General features: G+C 42.9%; 1 protein-coding gene across 2 annotated transcripts; it reads right to left on the reverse strand.

The window, feature by feature from the left end:
- Positions 1 to 1,307: 1,307 nt before the first annotated feature.
- Positions 1,308 to 8,152, reverse strand: pgap2 (post-GPI attachment to proteins 2). Of its 2 annotated transcripts, XM_024376778.2 has the most exons (6): positions 7,798 to 8,146; positions 7,290 to 7,458; positions 6,522 to 6,771; positions 6,185 to 6,291; positions 3,202 to 3,310; positions 1,308 to 1,996 (listed from the first exon to the last, which is right to left on the reverse strand). In XM_024376778.2, the coding sequence occupies exons 2-6, from the start codon at positions 7,455 to 7,457 to the stop codon at positions 1,866 to 1,868; spliced, it is 765 nt and encodes a 254-aa protein (XP_024232546.1). In that variant the 5' UTR covers position 7,458; positions 7,798 to 8,146; the 3' UTR covers positions 1,308 to 1,865. The 2 variants fall into 2 exon arrangements, with proteins under 2 accessions (XP_024232546.1, XP_042155974.1); XM_042300040.1 differs by lacking the exon at positions 6,185 to 6,291 and having other exon boundaries at positions 3,287 to 3,310; positions 7,798 to 8,152.
- Between the last annotated feature and the right edge of the window lie 7,463 nt (positions 8,153 to 15,615).

The raw sequence follows: 15,615 nt of genomic DNA on the forward strand, positions 1-15,615 counted from the left end.
GTGGTTCTGAATATAAACAACACCTCCACCATTGGCATTTCTATCTTTCTATAAATGTTATAACATTGTATTGCTACCACTGTATCAAAGGTATTATCTAAGTGAGTTTCAGAGATAGTCAGAATATGAATGTCGTCTGTTACGAGCAAATTTTTAAGGTCAAGCTACATATGTTAACGTGGGCTATTTTGAGCACTTTTCTTCTGGGATGCTTACTTATTTGTGTTGCTTTACTGGGAAGCTTAGCAGCAGTAGATATGCTCATGTTTGTGCAGGGTGAGCTGCACACGATGGACTTCCTCCTAGGGCACACCGACAGTGCTAACAGTATAACAGGCACATGATTACGGCATACAATAGCTGTAGGATCAGCAGAGGCATTCAGGACAGTAAAAGGGACATAAATTAGGTTACATACATTGTGTCTACCAACACCCCTGTGTACCTAACATGAGCACAGGGAAGTATTATCCACAGGTACTGACTGTAGCAGAACAGAGGAGGTCTTTGGGGATGTTGGTGCCTATGGAACCGGATATGAGTTGGGAGCTATCAGTAAACTATGAAGATAATAGGAGACAGATTCCAAGCAATAGCTATTCTCACAGAAGTCGCTGTAGCACTGTTGGGATATCATCTTCTGAGGGCAGTGTTAGTAGTTGCAGGGGTTACCTTGGTAGCACTGTTGGGATATCATCTTCTGAGGGCAGTGTTAGTAGTAGCAGGGGTTACCTCTGTAACACTGTTGGGATATCATCTTCTGAGGGCAGTGTTAGTAGTAGCAGGGGTTACCTTGGTAGCACTGTTGAGATATCATATTCTGAGGGCATTGACGTGAAACATACATACAGTGTTGAGTTACCTCAAGATTAGGTAAAGTTGATTAAAGCCACCGCACATGTATATTGAGTGGCTATAGAGGAAGAAGGAGATGGGGAACAAAGTGAAAATTATATGGCTTGGGAACATTTCTTGGAGCCTGTGGTCGGGGAAGACTGGGTGAAAGCATGAGGTTTTTTTAAGACCTTCACTTTTGTGGAACCCAGAAGAAAAGTATCCTGAAAGCATAGTCAGGCAGAGAGAGAGTTGGAATTGTCATGTTATCAAACTTTGGTTTTGTCTTTGCATATATAATTATGCATAACTTAACACATTAATACTGTTATGTCTTGTGTTTCTTTTTGCTTTCATGTCTTGTGCTATCACTCGATTAGGAACCAGAAGCTGAAATGGGGAAAGTCAAAAGTGTGATTATTGAACAGAGGCCACAAGTCTTGGATTTGTAAAACATAATAATAAACTGTGAATGGTAATCATGTTTTATTTTTTGGTCACGTTTTATTATCATTGTTTGTTTATTTAGAAGTCATTTCCAAGTTGATATAATGTTGAACAGCATGGAGTTAATGTTCAAAGGGGGAACTGATGAGTTCTAAATATCCTTATTCATGTTACTGAGGGAGAGAGGGGATTGTAGAATGTTTACGTTCCGTCAGAACATGTTATTGTTAGACATCAGGTATCCTATGGAAAGGAGAAGGGTCACAGTCTGGTACAAGGACAGCCGTGAGTTGGGGAGGAGTGGGGAATTTGGGCCGAGGTCAGGTTAGATGAAGTGAGGAAGAACAAATATCACTAATCTTCTGTATAGCAAAAGAGGTGTATTGGCTGTTCAGATGTGTAAGGAGTGGGCTCAGCATAAGAGAAAGGGTTAAATGCCAGTTTGTGTGAATATGTCTTTGTCTGTTCAGCTGTCTGAACCTTTGGATGAAAAAACTTGCTTTGTGCTTTTATACTTGTCAGGTTCTAAATAACAGGGGAAAAATTAACAAGAGTAGGGGTGTGTCCCCTGTCACGCTCAGTCTTCAATAGCGTTTGTCCTCTGCTGGAGTGGTGACCATCACTTCCTTGTTTCCAAAGTCCCAGAATGCCGTCATGTGGAAGGCCATGTTGGAGAGCACCACCAGGTACTCACATAGAGCAAACAGAGTGTAAACTGGAGGAAAAGGGAGGGAGGAAGGGAGAGGGGGAAATAGAGAGGGAGGGAATACATGAGATGAGACATCAGTCAGTTATCAGTCACTTGTCTCAGTGAAGGAGAGAGATACACTGTACATACAAAAGTATGTGGACACCCCTACATATTAGTGGATTTGGCCATTTCAGCCACACCCGTTGCTAACGTGTACAAATATTGAGCATACAGTCATGCAATCTCCAGAGACAAACATTGGCAGTAGAATGGCCTTACTGAAGAGCTCAGTTACTTTCAATGTGGCATCGTCATAGGATGCCACCTTTCCAACAAGTCAGTTCATCAAATTTCTGCCCTGCTAGAGCTGCCCCAGTCAACTTTAAGTGCTGATATTGTGAAGTGGAAAACGTCTAGGAGCAACAACGGCTCAGCCGCTAAGTGGTAGGACACACAAGCTCACAGAATGGGACCGCCGAATGCTGAAGTGCGTAAATATATATTCGGTCGCAACACTCACTACAGAGTTCCAAACCGCCTCTGGAAGCAACATCAGCACAAGAACTGTTCTGGGTTTCCATGGCTGAGCAGCCGCACACAAGGCTAAGATCACCATGCGCAACGCCATGCCTAATCGCCCAACATCACAGCCAGACCTCACTAATACTCTTGTGGCTGAATGGAAGCAAGTCCCCACAACAATGTTCCACCATCTAGTAGAAAGCCTTCCCAGAAGAGAGGAGGCTGTTATAGCAGCAAAGGGGGACCAACTCCATATTAATGTCCATGATTTTGGAATGAGATGTTAGACGAGCAGGTGTCCACATCCTTAGTGTACATTCAGACATATGATATACATAGCATGTTACAAAAGAGTAGAGAGAATGTGTACACTGCAAGAGACAGGAGTGAGAACCCAGCTGGGGTGGATGGAGGTGAAAGGAGCGGAGGTTTCAAACTGGAGTATTGGTGTTATCAGTACTGGTAACGCCGGAGTTGACAAAGATATGAGGGAAATGGAGAAACAAAGCCCTAAACACACAGACAACTTCTACTCAAACTTCCTCTACTACAGGGTGATGTATATTACAAAACATGACATTATCAGGACCTTGATTGACTGAGCAGAGAGGAAAGAGGGGCATAATAAAAAAGAATGGGTGGGGATCTGTTCAAAAGTAGTACACTACATAGGGAATAGGGTTCCAATACAGGTGCCACAAACTCACTTATGGGTTCGCAGTACTTGTTGTGGCGTCTGTAAAAGTAGGCGGCGACCAAACAAAAGCTGACATTGAAGAGAAAGAGACGCACCTTCCAACGAAACGACGTGATCTCCTGGGAGAGACAGAAAGAGGAGGAGAGCCACCAACAGACAGAGATTGAGACAGAGAGGGGGAGAAAGAGATGGAGACAAACAGAGCGGTTAAAATGTAGCTATAACAGGTGGTGTTGCAATAGTGAGTTCAGAGTGCCTCAGGCTGGTGAGGGTAGTTGGGTTGGTCCCCGTGTGTGTAACCCACTTCCCCTGCTTTGAACAGACCAAGCCACACACTAATAAAACATGAGCTGTGGACTCAAACACATACATTTGAAGTCGGAAGTTTACATACACTTAGGTTGGAGTCATTGGAACTCGTTTTTCAACCACTCCACAAATATCTTGTTAACAAACTATAGTTTTGGCAAGTGAGCTAGGACATCTACTTTGTGCATGACAAGTAATTTTTCCAACAATTGTTTACAGACAGATTATTTCACTTATAATTCACTGTATCACAAATCCAGTGGGTCAGAAGTTTACATACACTAAGTTGACTGTGCCTTTAAACAGCTTGGAAAATTCCAGAAAATGACATCATGGCTTTAAAAGCTTCTGATAGGCTAATTGACATCATTTGAGTCAATTGGAGGTGTACCTGTGGATGTATTTTAAGGCCTACCTTCAAACTCAGTGCCTCTGCTTGACATCATGGGAAAAATCAAAAGAAATCAGCAAAGACCTCCGAAAAAAAATTGTAGACCTCCACAAGTCTGGTTCATCCTTGGGAGCAATTTCCAAATGCCTGAAGGTACCACGTTCATCTGTACAAACAATAGTATGCCAGTTTAAACACCATAGGACAACGCAGCAGTCATACCGCTCCGGAAGGAGACGCGTTCTGTCTCCTAGAGATGAACGTACTTGGGTGCGAAAAGGGCAAATCAATCCCAGAACAACAGCAAAGGACCTTGTGAAGATGCTGGAGGAAACATGTACAAAGTATCTTTATCCACAGTCAAACGAGTCCCATATCGACATAACCTGAAAGGCCGCTCAGCAAGGAAGAAGCTACCGCTCCAAAACCGCCATAAAAAGCCAGACTACGGTTTGCAACTGCACATGGGGACAAAGATCGTGCTTTTTAGAGAAATGTCCTCTGGTCTGATGAAACAAAAATATAACTGTTTGGCCATAATGACCATCATTATGTTTGGAGGAAAAAGGGGGAGGCTTGCAAGCCGAAGATCACCATCCCAACCATGAAGCACGGGGGTGGCAACATCATGTTGTGGGGTGCGTAGCTGCAGGAGGGACTGGTGCACTTCACAAAATAGATGGCATTATGAGGTAAGAAAATTATGTGGATATATTCAAGAAACATCAGTCAGGAAGTTAAAGCTTGGTCGCAACTGGGTCTTCCAAATGGACAATGACCCCAAGCATGCTTCCAAAGTTGTGGCAAAATGGCATAAGGACAACAAAGTTAAGGTATTGGAGTGGCCATCACAAAGCCCTGACCTCAATCCTATAGAAAATGTGTGGGCAGAACTGAAAATGCGTGTGCGAACAAGGAGGCCTACAAACCTGACTCAGTTTTTTTATTTTACCTTTATTTAACTAGGCAAATCAGTTAAGAACAAATTCTTATTTTCAATGACGGCCTAGGAACAGTGGGTTACCTTGCCTGTTCAGGGGCAGAACAGCAGATATGTACTTGTCAGCTCGGGGGTTTGAACTTGCAACCTTCCGGTTACTAGTGCAACGCTCTAACCACTAGGCTACCCTGCCATCCCTGCACCAGCTCTGTCAGGAGGAATGGGCCAAAATTCACCCAACTTATTGTGGGAAGCTTGTGGAAGGCTACCTGAAACATTTGACCCAAGTGAAACAATTTAATCAAGGCAATGCTACAAAATACTAATTGAGGGTAATTAAACTTCTGACCCACTGGGAATGTGATAAAAGAAATAAAAGTCTAAATAAATCTCTACTATTATTCTGACATTTCACATTCTTAAAATAAAGTGATCTAACCTAAGACAGGGAATTGTTACTAGGATTAACTGTCAGGAATTGTGAAAGACGGAGTTTAAATGTATTTGGCTGTGTATGTAAACTTCCGACTTCAACTGTACACCTCGGGTGACACCATCATAGTTCTGTGTGTGGTTATAAATTAATTTCCACACCTGTTTGCTGGTGTTGAAACTGTGGCTCAATGTGTGTTGAAAGGCTATCAGAGATTAGTGTGTGTCCATAATGAGCCAGGGCCATAATGAGCTCTCTGGTATTCAAAAAGCAGCAATGCTAATGTAGGATCAGGTCTCTCTGTCCAATTATATTAATTATGATCAAAAAGGCATAATTGATCCTAGACTCTTTATTAATAGGGTCCCTGGTAACAGTAGCTCAACACTGTCATGGGGTGGTGAGAAAGGGTCCTGTTCTCTGGCATGGCTGCTGTAGCATTAATGACCCAGCCTCTGGCACACGTCTGAGTCCGGCCTACTCCCCTTTTATGCAACCTCTCTCTCTCTCTCTCTCTCTCTCTCTCTCTCTCTCTCTCTCTCTCTCTCTCTCTCTCTCTCTCTCTCTCTCTCTCATATATATATATATATACACCAGAATTTAAGTGACCGACATAGGCCTACAGAGGCATTGTTTTTATATATATATAAATCTCTTCCCCACTGTCATCCTTCTTTCACTATCTGTTCAATAAAATCTGAAAATCCCATATAAAATTTTTAAAAGGGTCCTGTTCCAAGTACAGGAATGAACAGCAGCTTTTTTTAGTAGGATGTTGAGACATTTATGACCGAGTCTTAAAAAGTGGGATAACACAACGACGATTACACTAGAACTCAAGGACTGAAGAGGAATGGCAATACGAAGGCACACAGCACAAATAAGAAACATGCACAGTAAGGTGAGGGAATGTACTCTACCTCGGGGTTGAGACTGAACTTCTTAATCACCTGCCACAGTCTGCAGGTAATGAGCATGTGCAGAAGTGAGCAGGCGGCGAACGTGATAAAACCATTCTTGTGAACACCTGCCGAACACAAACCCGGCAGTGAATGTAACTCTTAAAACACCAGCACATAATACAGTGGATAACAACACATCTGTCACTTACGCTAAAAATGAAGTGGACACTAACGCAGGTTGTATGAATGCATGTGTACGATGCATTAGCCCATGTCCTAACTTGGAATGCAAAGCAGTGTGTGTGTGTGTATGTTTGATGCATGCTTGTGCACGTGTGCATCTACCGGTACTCACTGTAGGTCTCAGTAGAGGACACATAGGTGAGCAACAGCAGGCCTACGTTCTCTGCCAGGGCAGCTATGAGAGCCAGGACGCTAAGGCCCATGTCAGGGAAGCTCTTAGCAAACCGTCCACGGTAGAAGCTGAAGTAGGCCGCAGCCACCAGGAAACGAGGGGCCGAGTGCAGGCCGATACAGAACCTCCATATATAGCGCTCTGGGACCAGACTGATAGACGCACTGATGGAGGGGAGGTAGTTGGGCACCTGGTGGTGAGGAGGTGCAGGAGGAGAGGTCAGTCAATGGAGTGTTATTTGTATATGTAGTGTAGCACGTTCTACAATGCTGTATTTATTTAAGCGATACACACACATTGTCAGTATTACCAGTAGTGTAGCATGTTTAGTGTAGAACATTCTGCATATAGCTAAGCTAATACTGCATTTATCAAAGTGCATCATAAGCCCTTATTTAAAGCAAAATTCCACCCAAAAAGTATATTTTGGTATTTGTTTCATTAGTCCATTGTTGTTATTGTCCCAACATGTATTACATGTCAGCATTAAAGATATTGAACTTTCAAAATACAGCCGGTATGATGCTCAATGCATGTATTTTGAAAATACATATATCTTGAATGCTGACATGTAATACATTATGGGACAATAACAACAATGGACTAATGAAACAAATAGGAAAACCTCCCTAGTCAAAAACCTTGAAAGGAAGTGTCAATGGACAGAGAGAGAGACAAGACAGACCGAGAGTGAGGTGAACTACTCACCTGACAATGGGTATAGGTAGACTCATCGAAATGGAACATCAGAGAAATGACGATGCAGGCTATTAGACCGGTTAGAGCCAGCAAGACAGTCCCAACGGCAAAGTCCGTGAAAGGAAGCCGGATCAGCGGCTTGTCCCGATCCAGACTTCCGTACAGTCCCTGCAGCATCCTGCCAACAAAACACCGCCCAAACAAATGGAACAGCTAACGTTAGCAGAGCTCCTTCATTGACAACTGTTTGGCTACTTTATTTTTAACATGGATGCATGGACAGCTGGCTAGTAGAGTAATAAAAGCTACATAACGTTATTTGCTGTATTTCAATAACCAGCTAACTACTATGGCCGAGCATCGGCGCGGCTAATTATGGCCAAACCAGTTAGCTAGCTAACGTTAGGTTAACATGACAGAATATTCGCTAGTTAGCTGCTATGGCATGCATTTTGAAATGAACCACAATAATAAAATCAACCAAATATAACTAGTATATCAACACACGGTAGCCTACCTGGCTTTCCCCCTAAGCTATCCCGACTGGGAGCTGGATTTCATAGCCTTCCACCCGGTCTCATCCACCAGACGACCATTATGGCTAACGTTAACACGCGTTAGCTAGCAGGCTAAAGTCAAGAGGTAACAAGCTACCGGTTCTCAAAGAGGTCGTTCAAATTGAGATCTGTAGCTAGTTAGTGTAAAGTAATCGTTATCAGTGGTGTGAGTATACTGTGCTGATAGTTTAGTATTCCGTTAGCTGGTTGAATCAGCTGTAGGCGAAAAATAGTATAAACTGCACCCGGAAGAAGGTTCAGCTAAACTGGTATAATTTAAACCAGAGGAAAGGAAAGGCACAACTCTGTGGAAAATCTGTCTCCCTCCAGCAGGCGGCGTTATTTCCTTGTTTCGCCCAACAAGCAATGAGTTTATTTATGTAGATCAGTAGTTCCAAACTTTTTATAGTCTCGTACCCCTTCAAACATTCAACCTCCAGCTGCGTACCCCCTCTAGCACCAGGGTCAGCATACTCTCAATTTTAGTGTTTTTTGCCATCATTGTAAGGCTGCCAGACACACATTATATGATACATTTATTAAACATAAGAATGAGTGTGAGTTTTTGTCAAAACCTGGCTCCTGGGAAGTGAAAAAAGTCTTAAATCACTTTTCACATACAGTCTGTGCCTGTATTTAGTTTCCATGCTAGTGAGGGCCGAGAATCCACTCTCACGTAGGTACGTGGTTGCAAAGGGCATCAGTGTCTTAACAGTGCGATTTGTCAAGGCAAGAAACTCTGAGGGCAGCCCTGTCCAGAAATCTGGCAGTGGCTTCTGATTCAATTAAATTTTCACAGAACCGCTTGTTGCAATTTCGATGAGGCTCTCTTGTTCAGATATTGTTAAGTGGACTGGGGGCAGGGCATGAAAGGGATAATGAATCCAGTAGTTTGTGTCGTCTGTTTCGGGAAAGTACCTGCGTAATTGCGCACCCAGCTCACTCAGGTACTTCGCTATATCAGATTTGACATTGTCCGTAAGCTTGAGTTCATTTGCACACAAAAACTCATACAATGATGGAAAGACCTGTGTGTTGTCCTTATTAATGCAGACAGAAAAGAATTCCAACTTCTTAATCACAGCCATAATTTTGTCCCACACATTAAATATAGCTGAAGAGTCCCTGTAATCCTAGATTCAGATCATTCAGGTGAGAAAATGCATCACCCAGATAGGCCAGTCGTGTGACAAGCTCATCATCATGCAGTAGTCAGACAAGTGAAAATTATGGTCAGTAAAGAAAACTTTAAGCTCGTCTCTCAATTTAAAAAAACGTGTCAATACATTGCTCCTTGATAACCAGCGCACTTCTATATGTTGTAAAAGCGTTACTGCGTAGACTTTGATCTGAAGCCATTCTTGTGATTATTATGACTTTGCCATTGTATTGTTTGTAAGTTTGTGTAGTCAAATTAATCTATGATTGTATGCTATCCATTTGTTGTTTGTATGCTGTTCTTTGTATGACATTTTAATATTTGATTATTAACCAATGATATTAGGCCACTCTTGGCCATGATTACAGACACCTGTGTCTTTTGACACTATATAAACGAGTCATCCCGCAGTGTTTGTGATTATACCCTGATGAAGACAGCTTGGCTGTCGAAACGTTGGTAATTACATTTTTGCATCTGAGCTTCTAGTGTGCGGCTCTCTTTTATTTTCAAGTAAAAGCGTTACTGCCCATATCATTGCATAACGCAGAAACTACACAAGAGTTCTGGGGCCTTGCTTTAACAAAGTTAACCATTTTCACTGTAGTGTCCAAAACGTCTTTCAAGCTATCAGGCATTCCCTTGGCAGCAAAGAGCCTCTCGGTGGATGCTGCAGTGTACCCAAGTAGTTGCGCGCACGTTACCACTCCACTATGTCCCCCCATCATGGCTTTTGCACCATCAGTACAGATACCAACACATCTTGACCACCAAAGTCCATTCAATGTCACAAAGCTGTCCAGTACTTTAAAAATATCCTCTCATGTTGTCCTGGTTTCCAGTGGTTTCCAGAAGAGGATGTCTTCTTTAATTGACCCCTCATAAACGTAACGGACATATACCAGGAGCTGTGGCAGGCCCGCCACGTCTGTTGATTCATCCAGCTGTAACACATCAAATTCACTGGCTTGTATGCAAAGCAGTAATTGTTTCAAAACGTCTCCTGCCATGTCACTGATGCATCGTTAACAGTGTTGTTTGATGAAGGCATTGTCTGAATAGTTTTTTGGGCCTTTTCCCCCAGCATTGTCCCAGCCATATCTGCGGCAACAGGAATACTTCAGTCCTCCACAATAGTATGGGGCTTGCCTGTCCTAGCCACTCGGTAGCTCACCATATAAGATGCTTCTAGCCCCTTCTTATTAATGGTACCTGTTGGTTTTATACATGTCTTACTACTCGAAAGTCATCTTTATTCTCGCTCAAAAAACTCCTGTGGCTTATTTTTCAAATTGTCATGTTTCGTTTCTAAATGTCTGAGCATGAGTTTATTTAAAAAATATATATTTAACCTTTATTTAACCAGGTAGGCCAGTTGAGAACAAGTTCTCATTTACAACTGCGAACTGGCCAAGATAAAGCAAAGAAGTGCGAGACAAACAACAACACATGTAATAAACAAGCGTACAGTCAATAATACAATAGAAAACAAAAATACGTCTATATACAGTGTGTGCAAATGGGGTGAGGAGGTAAGGCAATGAATAGGCCATCGTAGCAAAGTAATTACAATTTAGCAAATTAGCACTGGAGTGATAGATGTGCAGATGATGATGTGCAAGTAGAAATTCTGGTGTGCAAAAGAGCAGAAAAGTAAACAAAAAAACAATATGGGGATGAGGTAGGTAGATTGGATGGGCCATTTACAGATGGGCTATGTACAGCTGCAGTGATTGGTTAGCTGCTCAGATAGCTGATGTTTAAAGTTAGTGAGGGAAATATAAGACTCCAACTTCAGCAACTTTTGCAATTCATTCTAGTCATTGGCAACTGGAAAGAAAGGCGGCCTAAGGAGTTATTGGCTTTGGGGATGACCAGTGAGATATACCAGCTGGACCGCGTGCTACGGGTGGGTGTTGTTAACATGACCAGTGAGCTGAGATAAGACAAAGCTTTACATAGCAAAGACTTATAGATGACCTGGAGCCAGTGGGTCTGGTGACGAATATGTAGCGAGGGCCAGCCGACGAGAGCATACAGGTCACAGTGGTGGGTGGTATATGGGGCTTTGGTGACAAAACGGATGGCACTGTGATAGACTGCATCCAGTTTTCTGAGTAGAGTGTTGGAAAATATTTTGCAAATGACATCGCCGAAGTCGAGGATCGGTAGTATAGTCAGTTTTATGAGGGTATGTCTGGTGGCGTGAGTGAAGTAGGCTTTGTGGCAAAATAGAATGCTGATTCTACATTTAATTTTGGATTGGAGATGTTTAATATGAGTCTGGAAGGAGAGATTACAGTCTAGCCAGACACCTAGGTATTAGTATTTGTATTTGTCCACATATTCTATGTCAGAACCGTCCTAGTTCTGATATCGAGTTGTGATGCTAGTCAGGAGGGAGGGTGCGGGCAGCGATCGGTTGAAGATCATGCACTTAGTTTTACTAGCATTTAAAAGCAGTTGGAGGCCACGGAAGGAGTGTTGTATGGCATTGAAGCTCGTTTGGAGGTTTGTTAACACAGTGTCCAAAGAAGGGCCAGATGTATACAGAATGGTGTCGTCTGCGTAGATGTGGATCAGGGAGTCACCCGCAGCAAGAGCGACATCGTTGATATATACAGAAAAAAGAGTCGGTCCGAGAATTGAACCTTGTGGTACCCCCATAGAGACTGCCAGAGGTCTGGACAACAGGCCCTCCGATTTGACACACTGAACTCTATCTGAGAAGTAGTTGGTGAACCAGGTGAGGGATTTGAGTCATTTGAGAAACCAAGGCTGTTAAGTCTGCCGATAAGAGTACGGTGATTGACAGAGTCGAAAGCCTTGACCAGGTCGATGAATACGGCTGCACAGTACTGTCTTTTATCGATGGCAGTTATGATATTGTTTAGTACCTTGAGTGTGGCTGAGGTGCACCCATGACCAGCTCGGAAATTGGATTGCACAACGGAGAAGATACGGTGGGTTTCGAAATGGTCAGTGATCTGTTTATTATCTTGGCTTTCGAAGACTTTAGAAAGGCAGGGCGGATATAGGTCTGTAACAGTTTGGGTCTAGAGTGTCACCCCCTTTGAAGAGGGGGATGACCGCGTCAGCTTTCCAATCTTTAGTGATCTCGGACGATACGAAAGAGATGTTGAACAGACTAGTAAAGCTTTCCTGACTGACTGCGTGTATTGGTTCCTGACTTCTCTGAAAAGTTTCATATCGCGGGGACTATTTGATGCTAGTGCAGTCCGCCACAGGATGTTTTTGTGCTGCTCGAGGGCAGTCAGTTCTGGAGTGAACTAAGGGCTATATTTGTTCTTAGTTCTACATTTTTTTAACGGTGCATGCATATTTACTTTTAAAGAATGACCAGGCATCCTCTACTGACGGGATGAGGTCAATATCCTTCCAGGAAACCTGGGCCAGGTCGATTTGAAAGGCCTGCTCTCAGAAGTTTTTTTATGGAGCATTTGACAGTGATGAGGTGTGGTCTTTTGATCTCGGACCCAGGCAACATTCCATCCAAAAGACAGCACCCTATACAGGGCAGTGTCCCCAATCAATTCTCTGGGGAATTGGGATATATATTATTTTTTAGACCAGAGGAAAGAGTGCCTCCTACTGGCCCTCCAACACCACTTCCAGCAGCATCTGGTCTCACATCCAGGGACTGACCAGGACCAACCCTGCTTAGCTCCAGAAGCAAGGCAGCAGTGGTATGCAGGGTGGCATGCTGCTGGCTAAAATGGTGCTGGCACATATGGTGTCCAGGGCACAGCTGGGAGCTGAGGGGGGTCTATAATAGGCGGCAACTGCTTGGGCATAGACATGGAAAGTATGACAGAACTTTGCAGGCTATCACTGCAGTAGATTGCAACTCCTCCCCCTTTGGGAGTTCTATTTTGATGGAAAATGTTATAGTTTGGGATGCAAATCTCAGATTTTTGGTGGCCTTCCTAAGCCAGGATTCAGACACGGCAAGGACATCAGGGTTGGCGGAGTGTGCTAAAGCAATGAGTAAAACAAATTTAGGGAGGAGGCTTCTGATGTTAACATGAATGAAACCAAGGCTTTTACGGTTACAGAAGTCAACAAATGAGAGCGCCTGGGGACACACAGGACCTGTGTTAACCTCCACATCACCCGAGGAACAGAGGAGGAGTGGGATGAGGGTAGGACTAAAAGCTATCAAAACTGTTTGTCTAGTGCGTTGGGGATAGAGAATAAAAGGAGCAGATTTCTGGGCGTGGTAGGATAGATTCAGGGCATAATGTACAGACAAGGGTATGGTAGAGTGAAGGTTTCCCACGAGAGAGTAACTGTTAATGTGATTGGATGTTAATTATTTGACTAGGCTACCTGTATTTGACATTGCGTTAATTAGCTGAAAACAAGATGATTTTATTTGATTTTTGGCAGTGAAACGAGCCTACTCAGGCGAGAAAAAACCTCACACAAATGTATAGCCCGTTGGAAAATACAAATGTACTTTTTTTTTTACATGTGAAGAATAAATGAAAAAAAATTATATACATATATCACAACTGGTCGTGACTGGGAGTCCCATAGGGCTGCGCACAATTGGCCCAGCGTTGGTTTGACCGGTATAGGCCGTCATTGTAAATAAGAATGTATTCTTAAATGACTTCCCTAGTTAAATTAAGGTTTAAACAAAGTAGGACACATGACATCCTGGCAACTTTAAGAAAAAACACTTTATGTCTCGAGATGGCTATACATATTCATAGCAGAGGCTAGTAGTATGCAGTGGAGGGGGAAGACCATCGTCCTCAGTGAATTTCATAAACATTTTAATTGTAAAATGTTTAAAAAGTTACAAAAAAAAGTGACACTGTTTTCAAAGAAGGTCTACAGTGGCGCAGCGGTCTAAGGCAATGAATGTCAGTGGTAGAGGCATCACTATAGACCTTGGTTTGACTCCAGGCTGTATCACAACCGGCCATAATTGAGAGTCTCATAGGGTGTCGCACAATTGGCCCAGCGCCGTCCGGGTTAGGATGTGGCTGGGGTAGGCTGTCATTGTAAATAACAATATGTTCTTATTTGACTTACCTATTTAAATAAACAGCACTCTGTAGGGTAGCACCATGGGGTAGCCGGAGGACAGCTTGCTTCCGTCCTCCTTTGGGTACATTGACTTCAATACAAAACTTAAGAACTTAGAGGAGGCTAATGGTTCTCACCCCCTTCCATACACTTACACAGTAATTATGACAACTTCTGGACGTCCTCCAGCCTATTAGAGCTCTTGTAGCATGAACTGACATGTTGTCAACCAAATCAAAGGATCAGAGAATTAATCTAGTAGTGAAAGTATAATCTACAGCTAGCTAGCACTGCAGTGTGTAAAATGTGGCGAGTAGTTGACTCAAAGAGAAAGACAATAGTTGAACAAATTAATGTATTCCAAAATGAATGAGAAGCAAGAGAGAAATAGAGAGAGTTCATCATTTTTTGTTCACTCTCAGTATCACTTACTCTTCGAATTCACCGACAGCGTCATTGCGCAAAATAGTATGCAGCATCATCTAGATATGAATGCAAAAAAAGTTCAACATTCACCTTCTGCTACCATTTCTGTCAAGCCGTCTATGCATACAATTTGACGCATATGTTCAATAAACCCAAGTTTTGCACCACACCAAACACACTGCAACGCAATGCTGCAAGGCAAACACAGCGTTTCATTGGAAATTAATGTAATTCTGCTGTTCCAAAATGCAATGACGCTGTCGGTGTGTTCGAAGCGTTGCTTATTGTAGCTAGCAAATGCAGCTAGCTAGTTTAGCCTACTGAAACACTTTGCTCTAACAGAGGGATGCTATGTTAGCTAGCTGGCTATGACTTTCCAACACAACACTGAAACTCTTCCAAGTCAAGGTAAGCTTTTGGTATCACTCATTTATTGCCACCGGGGCCTGCCGGTGTAACTGCTTACTGACTGTACACTGTAACATTACTGCATGATTGTATTGGGTTAACTAACTTGTTAGTTCTATTAGCTATGCTGACTATGACGTTATTTGAGCTAATATGATGACAACGATGTAGGCTGTGTGTAGTGGTTTGGCTTGGAAAGGTTTTTTCACCTGGTCACATACAGCTGATGTGTTGTGCATTGAAGTCCACAGGCGAAGGGAAGAGGAGAGAGGAGGAGAACACAGATTCGTGAAGGAATACAACGTGGCTGCTATGAAAGTGAACTGTTTACGAGTGATCAGGGGTGTATTCATTCCGCCAATTCTGTTGAAAAACATTTCTTAATCGGACACAAAATGAACAAAACAGGGAGAAACATACCTGAATATATTCAACAGAAACTCTTGTTTGCAACTGTTGGACTAATGATTACGCCCTATATCAGCGCAATGCAGGCAAGAGTTTTGCAAGGCGGTATTGAATGTTACTGTCTGTCCATGTGTCAATGTCTGTCACCTCAAATTTGACCCTCGACCTGTGCGGCCGCATGGCGCACCCCCTTTCCCCGTTAGACACGGCCGCATGGCGCACCCCCAATATCAAGGTGCACATGGGCCTATTTATATAATTAATATGAATTCGGAGGGCAGAAATGATTAAATATTAAAGCATTAGACCTTTCACTAAA

This window comes from Oncorhynchus tshawytscha, linkage group LG17 (assembly GCF_018296145.1).
Source record: "Oncorhynchus tshawytscha isolate Ot180627B linkage group LG17, Otsh_v2.0, whole genome shotgun sequence".
In the NCBI taxonomy this organism is placed as follows: domain Eukaryota; kingdom Metazoa; phylum Chordata; class Actinopteri; order Salmoniformes; family Salmonidae; genus Oncorhynchus; species Oncorhynchus tshawytscha.